Source organism: Lottia gigantea, assembly GCF_000327385.1.
Source record: "Lottia gigantea unplaced genomic scaffold LOTGIsca_87, whole genome shotgun sequence".
NCBI lineage: Eukaryota > Metazoa > Mollusca > Gastropoda > Lottiidae > Lottia > Lottia gigantea.
In genome coordinates this window covers 840,161-855,552 of record NW_008710867.1, presented here as the reverse complement: position 1 = coordinate 855,552, position 15,392 = coordinate 840,161, and the positions used below count along the sequence as shown (strand labels likewise).

The 15,392-nt window shown below is 35.8% G+C and overlaps 2 protein-coding genes across 2 annotated transcripts; one reads left to right on the top strand and one right to left on the bottom strand.

Moving 5' to 3' along the window:
• Positions 1 to 962: 962 nt before the first annotated feature.
• LOTGIDRAFT_133906 (hypothetical protein) lies at positions 963 to 6,937 on the bottom strand (the record flags this gene model as incomplete). Its single annotated transcript, XM_009067912.1, has 9 exons — positions 963 to 1,249; positions 1,613 to 1,891; positions 2,073 to 2,405; positions 2,674 to 2,841; positions 3,073 to 3,123; positions 3,786 to 4,019; positions 6,036 to 6,142; positions 6,368 to 6,597; positions 6,794 to 6,937. 9 exons carry the CDS (start codon positions 6,935 to 6,937, stop codon positions 963 to 965), a joined length of 1,833 nt encoding a protein of 610 aa, XP_009066160.1.
• A 1,305-nt stretch (positions 6,938 to 8,242) lies between these two features.
• Positions 8,243 to 15,039, top strand: LOTGIDRAFT_236795 (hypothetical protein; the record flags this gene model as incomplete). Its single annotated transcript, XM_009067911.1, has 12 exons — positions 8,243 to 8,282; positions 11,061 to 11,152; positions 11,277 to 11,405; positions 11,537 to 11,607; positions 11,780 to 11,881; positions 12,158 to 12,230; positions 12,470 to 12,566; positions 12,776 to 12,932; positions 13,241 to 13,419; positions 13,660 to 13,796; positions 14,020 to 14,136; positions 14,320 to 15,039. The coding sequence occupies 12 exons, from the start codon at positions 8,243 to 8,245 to the stop codon at positions 15,037 to 15,039; spliced, it is 1,914 nt and encodes a 637-aa protein (XP_009066159.1).
• Between the last annotated feature and the right edge of the window lie 353 nt (positions 15,040 to 15,392).

Here is a 15,392-nt window from a genome sequence, read left to right as displayed (position 1 = left end):
CAGTGAGTATTTCCCACATTGTTTTTGACAGAAAAAGATAAATAAATACCCAAAATCCTTTTGGGTTTTCGACGAACATTATTTTCACAAAAATGTATAACAAATAAAATTATGAAATAAATGAAAAGAGTTAACATTTAAATAAAAGTTTATCGGAAAATATCCAAAATGTTTACAATCTTATTAAAAATACCGCTTTTTGATATTTTGTTTCAGGTATTTTCTTAGGGTTTTTTCACACATTCTATATGCATAAAACAAAGTGCTCATATAACCATAAGAATTCAAGACTGTATTTTTCTCAACCCACAGAAAATAAGTGAAGCATATCCAAAGCCGTACTTTTACCGGATCGAAATGACTACCTATTAGAATGGAAATAATTTTGGTATTTTCAGAAAAACTAATAAACATTATGATAAATCTAGAATAAATGATCATGTACAATTGAATCACTTAGTGATTTAGGTAATAAATGATTTGGGTTTTTTTATAAGTGAATTTAAAATTCGTAAATTATTTTTGTCAATTGTGAACGCAAAATTAACATTTTTATGGCGTTTATTTTTTCTCTCTCAACAAAAACTGAAATATACCATAAAAAATATCCATAATTTATTTATATTTTGGTTTTGAATTTTCATCCCTAATTGGGATTTTTAAAATTGAAGCTGCGATGATTTATAATTTTAAAATGGCAAAATTTTAAGGTGAATGATTCCCTATGCCAAAGAATGAAATGAATTGTAGTCCTTTTGGTCTTTCTGTACAATATGCCCAGAGAGATCCAGAAGGACATGAACCCTGGCTTGCCATCTGATTCAGACACTCATTTTCCTCATGAATCAAGGAATATCCACTTCAACGTTAATGACACTTGCTGCCTTTAAAAGCACTAATTTTGAAGTCTTGGTTTTAAAATACAACAATGTCACAATGAAATGTTTTTCTTTAAAAAAAAGTTAACAAGTGATGCCGAAATGTGGACCACGTCCAATTAAGATGTCTCCATAAGGTTCCATTTGTTCCACTGTGATGGCTTGATGTTTTTTGAGAACAAGTAAGGTGTAAAAACGTGATGCAGCTTGTTTTCGGTCCAGTTTCCTGGCCATTTCCTTAAAACTGAGTTCTTGATTGTATTTAAATGCCACATCGAATGTTCTCTGCATGACTTGTGTCCTTTTACTCCATCTCTGTTCATCTTCATCTTCTGTAGCCAGCACTCCTTCCACTTCACCTTCTATCACATCTTCAAATGTCTGAAAAAACACAATAGTAGGCATTTAGGAAAGTGGAAATAATTTCGCAGAAATAGAAGTGGCATCTTGTTTCTTTCCCCTTTGGACCCCACTTGTTATCTCTTCTCTGTAAATTGCCAGTGGGCAGAGGTGGCACAGGACAAATGAAGTTATGAAATCAACCCAAAACCAAGAAGTTCTTGAAAATAATGCCTTTGAAAAGAACCTCCAAGAAACTGTTAGTACCCAAGGAGAATCAAAACTTACCGGTGCATCAGGAGCTCCTACAGAATGAGGACCAACTGAAGGAGGACCCACTGAAGGGGGACCAACTGAAGCAGGACCCACAGAGAAAGGAGCAATAGAGGGTGGACCATCCTCCATATTGGGATCATTCAACATAGGATCATTGGGTAGATCCACCACTGCTTCATTGAAGGTTTGACCAAAGATGTCATCATGAGGTGCAGTAGTGTTCTGGATTGCTGAAGGATCTTGTAAGGTGGATTGGTCTGCCACTGAAGATTGGTTCTGGATGAGGGATGGGTCTTCCAAAGTTTTATTTTTATCGCTGCGTCTGGAACGCCGCGAGGTTTCATTTATTGATGGTTCTTCTACTATTGTGCTCATTTCTGATTGACGGCTCATATCCACTGGAAAGAAAAATGTCATTAATTAAGGAATTAGGTTCTTCAACAACCTTGCAACAGCTTGTCCATTAGCTACCAAAATCAAAAATTTCCTTTTTTCAAATTTTTGTTCTATATCATTGTTTGAAAATAATTCCATAAATTGCCAACCCAAGAAATCCCAAACTACTAAAGCTTGACTTACTTTGTGGCGGTTGTTGCTTGTCATCTTCTCTAACAATTTCTGTGGATTCCAAATCTAATCTCTCTTCATCCGCATCTTCTTTCACTGGTTTGGTGACCAGATTTCTACCAAAATGCTTCATGGTTACCCTAGAAATAATGGGTCTGCCAGGTAGTGCAAAAAGTTTCTCCACACCTCCTGTTTCCTTCCAATGCATGAGTTTCTTTGTGGGAGGAGCCAAATCAAGGGTGGTGACTATGTCAGAAGTGACTGACAGTTGAAGTTTCATGGTTTCACTGGGAATACCCTTCTGTTCATCAACGATGAGCTTCCTCTTTCGTTTTCCTTTCTTTTCTGTACCTGAAGTTCAAAATATAAAACCATTAGACCTTTAACACCAGCAGTTCCTATAACGTAAGGCCCTTAAATGGGAAGTTATCACATTAACCTTAAATTTAAGGCACCTTTAGAAACAAAGCAGGAGAACTGTATTAGAAGTTATACTTCAGGTTGGCAGTACCAATTGAGTTACGCCACAATACACTTCATCAAAGGTGGCTTTGGAAAGACAATTTATCAAAAGTTCAAGCCCGAAATCTATTTTTAGAAGTGAAATACCCACCAGCAACAGCTGTAACATCTAGAGGTTCCAGGGCAAAAGCTTCCTCTTCATTATGGACCAGTGTTGTTTGTTCTCCAGGGAGACCAGTGATTGAAGCTTGTGGTAGAGCTGAAGCATTGACATCACTAGCTGTACTGTCATCTATCTTCTTGGACATCATAGATTCATCTTCTAATAAAACAAAATACAAGTATAATGAAAATTCCAAAGATCCTGTCTACCAGATGATCTTTTCCACCTCTTGGACACTTGGTATCCAGTCTACCAGGTGATCCTTTTCCATTTATGGGACACTTGGTATTGAGCGGTGCGAGATCATCTGTACTCATTTACAGCTGGTTTGACAAAATAGGTCCTTACCTGTTGGTTTTGAACCAGGTGCAGGTGTAGAATCCACACCAGGTGCCATGGGAACATCTTGCATGGAAGGGGCATCTTCAAACAATCCTCCTGCACCCATAAATTCTTGTCCTACAATAAAATCACTTTGTTGTTAACATTTAGTTATTTTGTTGGTCAATTATGCTGCGTAACTTATTGCTGTATAGCCAATTTGTTTAATTACTTTTTAATTTACATTTGCTCTTGATGTGCTCTTTTAAAAATTGAAAAGAGAAAAGCTGTGAATTCATTTAAATATACAGCAACCACAGATAACAGAAGTTCAAATCTTACCAAAAATATCATCCCCAAAACCTGGGTCATTATCATCATCGTCATCATCATCATCATGGTGATCATCTAATATAATAAATCAACAAACAACCAAATAAACAATCAACTCAATAAACATGGAACAAGGGTAAAATTTAACCAGAGTAAGAAAAGCCTTTTAAAGTGGAGTTGCCTAGGGCGGAAGGTCCAAGTGTTGAAGAAAATTTGGTGAATTGGAGCAAAAATAATTGCTCAACTACCATAGGGACTGGTTGAATCAAGTTCACGGGCCTCATCTACCAGAAAATAATGCAGGAAAGCATTTGTTAAAACAGAGCAAAAAGACTTTCTTTGTCTGGACAAATTTCAATAATACATGCATCAACAAGAAAAACTTCAAAAATTTAAAAATATTCAAAAACTTTTAATAACAACAACCTGAATTTCCCCAAAATAACTAATTGAGTTGTCAAAAAAGAGAGAATACATACTCATGAAAGGAATTCCATCTCCAAAACCATCTTCATTTTGAGGCAAATCAATATCCATGGGTTTGCCCAAATCATTGGCCTCTGCCATAGATTGGTCTTTTGTGGTTTCCATATCAGTAATATCAGCTGGTTTGAAGAATGGATCATCAACATGAGATTGATCTCGTAAGATTTCTCTTTCATCAAATCCACCAACATCGCCTGTAAGAAAAAGTAAAGCTATTTTAACACTCTAGTTTCTCTTTCCACGTGGCAGCAACCTTATTCTTTCTACCAGTAAGGGTTGGTAAATGCTAAACGTTAGACAGAATGTCAACATTTGCATTCTTCAATGCTTTGTCATTCTTCTTTTGCAGATCAAGGTTCCCAGGGCAGAGCTCTATGTTCTTCCTATAGTCTTCCTAATAAAGATGCTCCTAAGTAATGCTTCAGAGTCATGTTCTGTGTGCTCCAAGTTTATGTTCTCCTATTTAGTCCTCCTACAGCTACAAAGACAGCACACAATGTCAGCTGCATACAAATCCATTCACGTTTTAATGCCAGAGGAAGCTTGGCAGCACAACAAGAATCCCGAGAATTGTCCTTGCCCTTCCAAGTTTGACTCCAATCAGGTCTCCTTTCTTGTCCATGTCCATCTGAATGAACCTAATTGTTAAATTACACATGCAACCAAGTACCAAGAAGTCAAGTAAAGGGCCAAAGATATAAAACAAAACCAACTCAAATTTACAATTCACACTCCAATTGGGATCCTATCGATTGAAAAATTCCAATTTTGAAAACGCTAGGGAAAATTTCGGCAAGAAGCTCACTTTGGGTCAAAGGCTAAATTAAAAGAAAAGTTTAGTAACAGATCATTCCAAAGGATTTGAGAATTTTTCAGTAGACAAGGCCACCAATTGGAATACAAACGTAACTAACGCTAAAATAACCTTTGACCCGCCACGAACTTCTTACCCTTTCTCCAGCGTAGACGTCGAGAACATCTCAACTTCAACGGAAGGTCAAGGATTGGTTCTTCAAATTTACGAATAATGTCTTCTTTGGATGGTTTAGATTTGATAGGTGACGGTGGACCAGGGCAGCCTACCGTTTCCGCCTCATCCTCAAAATCATAGAAACCTGGATCCCCATCCATGCAAATGCCACTGTCCAATTTAGCGATTTTTTTCGGAGATGTCGGACAAAGGTCCTCACTGGCAACTGAATTTGGTGAAGCGTTTCCAGATTCGGGAATTCTTTCGGGGGTCACTGGAGGGGTTAAATCACAGAGAAGATCACTGGGTTCAGGGTTTTCCTTATATGGAGTGGAAGTCAAAGTTGAAGCCGAGTGGCAACGATCACAGCACTTTTGATGGTAGCTACATAAATAAGAGTCATTATCACAGGCTTGGGAGGAGCTCGGTTCCGACTGGAAACTCAAGCTAATTCCACTGTCAGTGCTGGGGATTCGCTCGGAACACTGGGAACACGTGAGAGAACTAATATCCGTGTTGGTGCTAACTGACACAGATTGTTTTTCAGGTGATTTTCTTCCTGAGTATTCAGCACTTGAAGATGATGCAGGATGATTTACTTTAATAGTTTCCCTGGCTGTGTCATGAGACACACTTGAATTAGCACTAATAATTTCAGTATCACAAATTTGAACAATGTTGCCATTTGAATCACATGTTTTATCTTTGAAAAGTTTCAGAGTTTCTTCTCCTTCGAAGGTGTATGAATGCTGCCGTTTAAAACTACGAAGTCTAGTGGGACTGGTTTGATCCACCAGCTCCAAGATGACATCAAAGTCAATGGGATGGTCTTTAAGACATGTTTTAAACCCGTACATAATGAGACATATTTCATCTTCGTCTATTTCACCTTCGAGATCGTCATCTCCTGATTTTAAGAAACATTTCAAATATGGAAGAAATGGGAGTTGCTGGGAGTTGAATTTAAAATCATTACATTCCAAATTTTAAGATCTATGAAATTATTTAATTGGAATTGGATTATTAATATCAATTCTTCAAACAAGGAAGAAATTTATTTTGTTTTGAATCATTTTTTAAAATTTATTTTAACATGATTACCTTTTTCTTATTCTTTTTGTAAAATTCTCATAAATAAGAGCAACTCCCACAACTTTCATAATGAATTATAGAATTAAACATCAATAAAGAATGAGCAAAATAATTTCAAGGAATCATTTCCAGGAATTGAGTAACTTACCGAATCCATCATCATTGAGCAGAGTAATGTTGGCATAATCTTCTCTCATTGTGATCTCTTCTGGACGACTCTGGTTCACAGAAAACTGAGCTTGAACATCTAGATCTCTACAAAATCAAGGACATGGACATCATTTTTTGAATAATAAACACTGTAGGCTGGAATAAGGACATGGTGGAATAACTAGGTCATACAGAGAGCATTTCATTCAAAGAGGACATGTTTTTAAAACGGATGTTCTCTGTCCTTCAATAAGGACTAGAGAATTAAAAACTTGTATATAGCATATCTTTCTCAATGAGTAATTAAATTCAACAGAGCACCATACTTACTCTAAATCTGCTAACGTAGTTTCAAAATCATGAAAATTCTCTTGTAAAGTAATGGCGGCCACTGCAGCCTCACGATTTTCTTCTGGAAGATCCACCACACCTGGTCTGAATGCCATTTTGATTTTAACAAATGCCTCATTACAATCAGCTAATAAATACTTGGCTTTTCTGGAATAAATTCTCACTACACCCAACAATAAATGTCCTGACGTTCTTAATGCCATTTTAACCTGAAAATAAACAGGAATAATTATAAAATAAATCGTTAACAATAAGGCACATTAATTATACTAAAGTTGAACAGAGAAATACTTTTCAACTGATAGTCTGTCTTTGGTAAGCTTAAAGGGATTGAAAAATGCTGCCAAAAAGGCCTTAGGAGAGGACTCAAATTCTATTTAAGCAATAATGCAGGTATATGGTCACCTTTGGTTTTAAAATGGCCTCTACACTGGAATCAATGTTGGTTTCGAACACATGAGCTTTGGTCAATTTCTTGTCCCAATGGGCCGCCAACCAAATTCGGGCCAATGGCCCCTTCTTACTGAGCACGAAATGTGCGTAAAACATCTTGATTTATATATATTTACAAACAAAGCTGAAAAACAAAAAATACATCATAAACTGGGATTGTTGTAAACAAAGCATATGTTGCCGTTGGATAAAAAAAAAAATTACCAACTTATTTTTAAATCCTACAAGACTGATTAAAGAGCAATGAATTAAATGCTGCTATTATTTATTACCATTACAGATTAACAAAATAGAAATATGCATTATAGCGTTTAAAAGGGTTAAGGATGTGAATTATGGGACATAAAGGGTTAATAAACAAATATGGCCGAACAAACCGTATTTGGCGGGCAGCGCAAAAATATCAAAACAAACAAATCCATGAAGGCTTCCGGTCGCAAAATTGACCAAAACGATTCTGAAATAATTCCGATCGCCCTTAAATCCAGGACAGAAGTTACAAACGATGTTTTAGTAGTATTTCTAATGTCGAGGCGACATGCAATATTATTTCATTTACAATCCATGCAGCAACGTTGACTGGCGAGTTCGGGAAGGAGAGTTGTCTTCCGTCTGTGACATTTTATTTTGGATAATTCACCTAAAAATAGATAATTTGACCTACCTTCAATAATATTTCCAAAGGGTCGAATACGCGAACAACACTATTGCACAAATAACTTTTATTAATCCGGTGGTCTTTTGCAATAGATGACAAAAATATTCTTCATTATTTTGATGCGGCTAAAATTCTTCGAAGATGGCGTCCTTATTGATTCCCGCTCAATTTCCCAGTGATTTCCGCTTGCGCAAGAAAATAGATCGGAGAAGAAATTACAAATTTGGCCACGAAAATGCAGCAGTGTGCAAATTGAGTTTGATTTTCTTAAAGGATTTTGTGATTTTTATTGAAAATTTGTCCCAAAAGTTACAAAATTTACTTGTAAAATAAATAATCTTGGCGCAAGAATCTTGTATACACCAAGCAGGTGCCCTACATTTTGATGCATGAAATGCTAGGTAGATAAAAAAAAAAATGTCTAAATGGGCCGTTATATCGGAATTAGGTCACTAGGCCATTAAAATTGGGTTCCTAAATTTAGTTATGGAATAATATGAACTTTCTTCGATATTTTCTGCACCATATGGCATCTAAAAGATTTAATTTTAAATTTTGAAAAAAAAATTATGCAAATTAATTTTACAACCTTGACCTTCAACATAAACCTAAAGTCACATGACTATAAATTCCAAAATGGCTGACTGAAAGGACACCGAGATTCACACCTTCAGCACCATGCAATAATTAAGATGTCGGAGACGGCCCGGGAGGTCGACAAGACTTAATTGCATCAAAGAAATATGGAGGAACAGAAAGAACCACCATTTAAGGAATCTTTCGGTTAGATTTATGTATTTTTGCCTCTTTTTCTGTTTGTTTCTACACAACATTATCAACAATTTATAAAATTTTGCAATCGTAAAACATAAAAAAAAAGATACACAATTCAACTTGATATTTTTAATAACAGTTTGTTCGTTTATATAATATGAAACACACAAAAGATGCATGTATACTTAAATGCCAGCACTCGTGTCAATTTCACCCTTGTATTTGTGAATTTTTGTTGTTTTTTATTAAGTTCAAAACGACTAGGCCTACCCCACAAACAAATCCTTGGGAATTTATTGCACAAGATTAGTACAGTAGGCAATAGGGACTTCAATATTGACGTACTATCTGTGTGGAAGGAATGATGACCGACCTGCTCCTACGTTTTCTACTATTGTTTTTTTCTGTTGACTTCTTCTGTAGAATTCTCCTTCTGTTAGTGGAATTGAAAGGGTTTTGATGTACCAGTAAATCAAATATATGGCGGAGAGTAGAGCTCTTTATCTATTAAGGTGTCAATAGGGTCTGTTAATTGATTGATAGACCTATTGTTTACTATTAGTGGCTGCCTTGTAGTTGATTAAATTAATTACTTGATTAGGTGTGTTAAGTCCATTATTTAAAAGATCTGTAGAATTGACTACTGGTTTTGATTATCCATGTCCTTTGCTGATAGATATTAACTGTTTAGGATAAATATATTGTCCAATTTATATCAATATTTTTAGGTCATAGTTATGCTATCAGTGTCCCTAATACATAATTATTATTGAAAAAAAAACTCTTTTCAATCTATTTAATTCAGATAAATTTTCATAATGTAAATTTGTTGTTTTTCACAATGTATTTCACATTTTATTATTCACTTCCCAGTTAAGGATATCCTGAGATAATTAGTCGTATGTGTTCCTATGATATATTTAGATATACTTGCCTTATGGGATTTGTCATGCATCTTTTATCTTGATTGGCTAGAATTGTTGTCATAATTTATTTTTACATTTCCATCATTTGATGTTAGTTTTGTGACCATGTATATATGCTAATTGAACTATAAGAATTAAGGGAAAGTTCTTAGAAGATCATGTTCATAAGGTGTTGCTGGAGAGACAGGGCTAGCTAACTCTTCTGTAACACCTGAAGTTATGCTTCCTCTGGGTATGTAAAGTCGTCATTCATTTTTGAGAGTCTTAATACAGCTATGGCTTCTTTAATGCTCTGTCTAGTTCGTTTCATCTTCACAATGTCAAGTTATTATGAACTGCTTAATAACTGTAAATATTGATCTTTCTTATATCCCTGAAGTTTGTAAATCCAGCAATTTGATTGGATTTTACACTAGCAAATACAGCCAATCAGAGCCCAAAACAGAAAGACTAAATAACTGACTGGGTGTGTAATTCAGGGCTATAATTGGCACTAGCATAGAATCCAATCAAATCACTGCATTTACAAACTTCTGTGATTAAGATGCAGTTTATTATAGCTCGACATGATGAGTTTGTTTATAAACAAGGGTTAACCAATGTGAAAAATGTACACAGTACACTTTCAAGCATGACAATATGTGTATTATTGTACCATGCTGTTGACCTAGTTAAACAACCTAGTTAAAACATGCTTTAAAAACATTACTAGGTTACTATAAATAGATATGATGTAAAGACACCAGTAAGCACTATGTCAGCATTTTAGACTAAAACCACACCCCTTGTCAATTTTACTACAGGATTAACTATAGCCCTGGGGCAATCTACTAGTACAATGTTGTTTATATCCGGGACTTAGGTATATTCTTTATTGTTTTCATGTCTTTTTGGTGACAGTAAAAAGGATTAAGTTATAGGCTTTAAAAGGGTAGTCATTATGGCCGAAAGTGACCAAAAGCAGGATTTTCTCAGAATGCTTCCAGCATCTACCAATGGCAAGTTATCGAAGTTTAGATTTTCTATGGCTGATATCGTTTTGAAATGCTGAGCTTAATTTTGGGTTGTTGTAATGGTTCCAAAACCATTGGTCAATATTTCCAATTTTTAAACATTATTTTTTGCCTTGTCCCAAAATTAAAACATAAATCTTGAAAATTTGGATACAGTTTGCTCTTGATTTAATCTAGGCTTTGAAATTTAAAAGGGTTAAGGGAAAAACAGATGTTTTTATTGACATTTAACCGAAGCAACAAAGCCTCTTATACTAACAAATTGGCTTATTACACGTTGCTATTTGAGAGTGACCATAATAATGGATTAAATTAGGTCAAACTCAGCAGGGACTATACAGACTTTGACCTTTTTAACCCCAAGTTGACCTATTTTATGTTGATAAGACATTTTCACTAGATATTCAACTCAAAGGAATTTGGTGGAAAATATTTCACAATACTTGTGATGTCTTGCATCAGAATTTTGTCCAAATTCTTTGCCTTGAAAACTGTTTCAAGGGCATTAAGAGATTGAAAAGCTATTTTCATGTCTTTGCATTTATATTGAGGACATTTAGGGCTCTGGGGACACTTGTGCTACAAGCGGTGCACGTCAAAGATCCCTTGACACTAGAAAATCTACAAAACTACAAAATTTTCTCATTCCACAGTGCATGGCTTTGCCCGTCTCCAACCAATCATGTGAAGGAAACGTGTAAAATTCCATTTCATTTCGATTAAGTTGCACCATTCCAATTTCCCCCATGTCTGAGACCTCTGCAATTCCAGAAAAATCTCAAAATGAAAAGAGCCCAAAAGAGGTTGCTTGACTATATCTAAAGTATTTTCACTTCCTATCATTTCAGATTCCAGAAAATTAAAACCACCCAATAAAAAGAAATTTGAAGAAGAACTAGAGCGTCTGACAAATAAACTGAAAGAGTTGGAGTCCCAATATGTATCCTTGCTTGAATAATGACTTAATATATAATCACTCCTGTTCGGAGAGCTCTCTTACATAACCAAACTTTTATCTCAATTAATTTTGAATGTTAGATTGTTGTTCCTTAACTTTTTCTTAGGCTGGACTCAAATCTTCGATCAGTAGTAGCCCGCTCAAAAGCATCAGACTGGAAAAAGATGCCACTTTTGATCGAAATAAGAAAATCAACAACGATTTAAAATCTTTGAATAAGGAAATCTCAGAAAAGGTATGTGAATGCTTATTACCTTATTTGGAAATGCACGTCGGATGTTTTTTTGGAAATGCTCAACCAATTGTGCGTGCTACAGTTCCTCCTCAAATAATCTTATATCATAAATTACACATTATTTTTTCCAGATCTATTCTGTATCTCAACTACAGTCTGGGTTGGTGTATAAAAATGAAGATAAACACAATGATGCTATAAGGTAGGAGACTAATTTTTGAATTTTTACCTCTCTTTGTTGAAGCCACGGTTGCTAGGCAGATGCTAGCGTAGTAACGTTGAGGTCCAGGCTTCTAGACCCTTTTGTACATTAAAAATCTCTGGATACTTGGAAGATTGTACAGAAAAAAAACAAATTTGGTTTCTGCTTTCAGGAAATTGGAATGGAACCTGGCTCACCATTCCTACAGACTGACAGAAGAAAGGAGAATTGTGGCTGAAATTGACAAATTAAAACGCTCAAAAATAAGTCTCAAGTAAGTAACATTCCTTTCTTTGTGTCTTTGTGCTGATCAAAACACTGTGGGTTGCTCTAAAATCTGGAGGATTGTGGGACAGGGCATGTGCCCAGTTTTTCCCTTAGTGGTGTAGGTCATTGGAACTAGAAAAGCTATCGCATTCATTGTGATGGGACTAAAAAATATAGGTTTATTGTGTTTCAGACATTGATGAATAACATTGTCTTTCTTGACAAAATTTTCCTCGTTGTACACTGTCCTGCTCTGTAATAAATTCTTTCAATTATTTTTCAGCACGTATAACAATGCTAAAGCTCAGCTGGATGAGTTAAGAAATAAACAAAGACGCATGAGAGAAGAGAGAGATGTAAGTCAAATATTTTTGGTACTTTGTGGGAATTGTGGGTATCTTTAAGCCAATAGTTAAATCAAGGCTCTCCATAGCAATGATCAGAATGAAAATATGACATCTAGTTTGGCAACAATTTAATACATTACCATTATTGTAACATAATTGGTAATCATTGAACAGGAGTTGTAAAACTAGATACTACTTTTCTTATTCATCTTGAATAATAATGATATGTTTTTGTTTATTTTTTGCAGCATTATTCACGAACAATCACACAACTTCGATCTCAGGAAGATGAGGCCAAACGCAAACTCAGTGCCAATAGAATTACAGCAGAGGCCTTGAAGAAAGGTACATTTTATTTTATAGAGTTTTGTAATTATGGTCATTTACAAATGTCTGACGAAATGCCCAATGGATTCTAGCTCAAGCAAAAACAATTGTAGCTGAGAGTACATCTCTTAGTGTGTAGGATATGTAATCCTCATCAGGATCACTAGTTTTGGAAATGAAGATTTACTAAAACTAATATAAGAGGATTTTGATGTTTTTTCTTTTAGAAATTGATGAATTGTACGCCGCCAAACGGAAGCTGTATGAAGACTTCAAGAGAAATCAAGCAGAGTTTCAGGATGCCCAGAAAAAAAAACGACAAGAAAGTTTTAAGAAAAAGGAAGAGGAGAGAAAAGCTGTTCTTGAGGCCAAACAGAGAGAAGAGTAAGTCACCTTTAAGTGATATGGATGTTGAATTATTTGCTACACAAGCTGGTAGCTTTGAAAGGGACATGGTCCTATAACTTATATCTTAACCAGCTCATAGAAGTTCTAAATCAAAGCCCATTTTTTCCAGAAATTTTGCCAAAGTCTGCTTTAGATGAGGAGCCAAAAAGAATGGAGAAATTGGCTCTGCTGCTCTATCAAATTTCTTCATTGCACACTTATTGACGTTGACTTCAATTTCCATCTCAATAACGCCAAGATCTTAACTCAAAAATATTCATGTTGTATTTTTTTATCTTCCACAGAGAAGAGCTAGAAGAATTGAGGGTACCGTATGAACAAGACAAGTTGCTATGCAACACACTAATCAGCTATCTGCAAGGATTTCCGTACACTCCTTTTACCCCAACTACTCCAACCACCCCTACCACTCCTTCTACAGATTCCCCTACTTCCTGCAGTGATAAACTACCTTATTCTTCAGGTAAAAATCCAAATCCTACTTTTACATCTTTAGGTGGCCATATTGGATTTTATTTCAAGTATCTGTGATCAGGTTGGCGCAGATCTTTTCCAATTCTAGGCGTCAATGAAGTAGTATAGAACCAGATAAAAATTTAATCTTCTATTCCTTTCTCTCCCATTTTGAATTCCGTTTATACGTGAGCAAATCAGTGTCTCTGGACTTTTTACCATCTTAACCACCCAACCTTTGACCTTTCAGGAGCATCATCTGGTCCAGCAGAAGAGCTGGAAGATGGAAATCTGATCTTATTAAAGAAATCCGAAGATAATGACTTTATTGGTGGAAATGTGAAAAAAACACAGAAGAAAAGAGGGAAGTCCCGAAAACCATCAATGGTATGTCTATTTTTAGATTTTTCAAGTGATGGCAATAAATGCTACTGGAAACGCATGTAATAAATCCCTTGACAGTTGGAATCAAAACAGAATTGGTTCACGTCTGTCAAAATTTCCATGCATAAAATCTTCCTGTTCCCAATCATGTGCCAAAGAGTTTGATGACAAATTCTGTTTCACACAAACATGGACCAATTTAGAACTGTTACCCTTTTTCTTTCAGACTAAATTGATCACCCATTGTCCAGAAGTGATCACTCAGTTTGCATCTTTAAACCTACGAGCTCCCTGTAGCGTTCAGGAGATTCCAGCCTCATTAGAACAGCTTCGGGCCAGAAAGGTAGGACTTTAATTCTTCTCTCCTTAGTTTATTCAAATTCTTCATTTCCAATTCAAAATCTTCATCTTAATTCAAAATCTTCATTCAATTCAAAATTTTCAATTCCCTTTCCTATCTTTATTCCAGATCAAATCTATATTTTTAATTCTAATTCTTCATTTCTATTCAAATTCTTCATTTCAGTTGTATTATGAACAGATCTCTGAGACACAAAGCACGGTATCATTGACAGAGAGTGGTATCTGTGAGATGTCTAGACAAGCCAGCAATACTGAGTCCTGCGGCAGTGCTTGCGAGACCCGTCCATCAGATCATATTCTAGACGAAATAGTAGGAGGGAAGGATTATTGTCCTGAATTTCCTGAGGTCGAATCCTTTACGCAGATACCCGAACTACAGTCCATGGAGGGTTCGGAAACCCCACGAAATCTTAGCGTTAGTAGTGGAAGTGTCATGTCCACAGACGTTGAGGAATTCGACAGCAACGGACAATCATTAGAAAGTTCAGGTCACCTGTCTCATATCGATCAATCAGAATTCTCCTTACATCACAAAAAAGTCACAAAATCCTTGAATGAAGTATTAAAGATCCAATCAGAAACTGTCTCTCAAAGTGAAAATAAATCGAAGCTCAACCAACCCGAGGCCTTGTTACATAATAGTGTAGAAAAGTCCAATTGCATGGAGAGTGGCGATGCTCGTCCAAAAACTTTAAACGTGAAATCTCATGAAGGCGACATTGTGGATTCTGGCATCGTTAGTGACATCACTGAAGAATCCAATGCCATGTCATATAACGAGAATGAGAAATTGTCAGGAACCGACATACCAAAATCAGGCAAAAATTCCAGTCTCGCTGAAACAAAGGAATACAATGAACAATCAGAAACAACCAAACTTTAACAGTGGTCTATTTATAGTTTGAAATTTTATGTATATTCATATAAGTTATTTTTGTATAATTCATCCGAGCTTCTGTGACAATTTGATAAAAATGGAGGTCCAGCTTGCGGCTTGGATTCTTGGTACACTTTTGATTCTCTGGCTGAAAGGCAGTGCGAGTTTTCCACATAATCCCTTGATCCTACTAGCAGATATTCATTGAATACTGTAAATTGAGGTCTCAGGAATGTTTTCATTTGAATAATATCCTCCATCTTGGAGGCGCTTGATTGTGAGGGTTCAGAGCATGTTCCATCTTTGCTGAAATGCTGACAATTCTGAAGTGTTTCACAAACAGAACGTGTTCAGAAGCC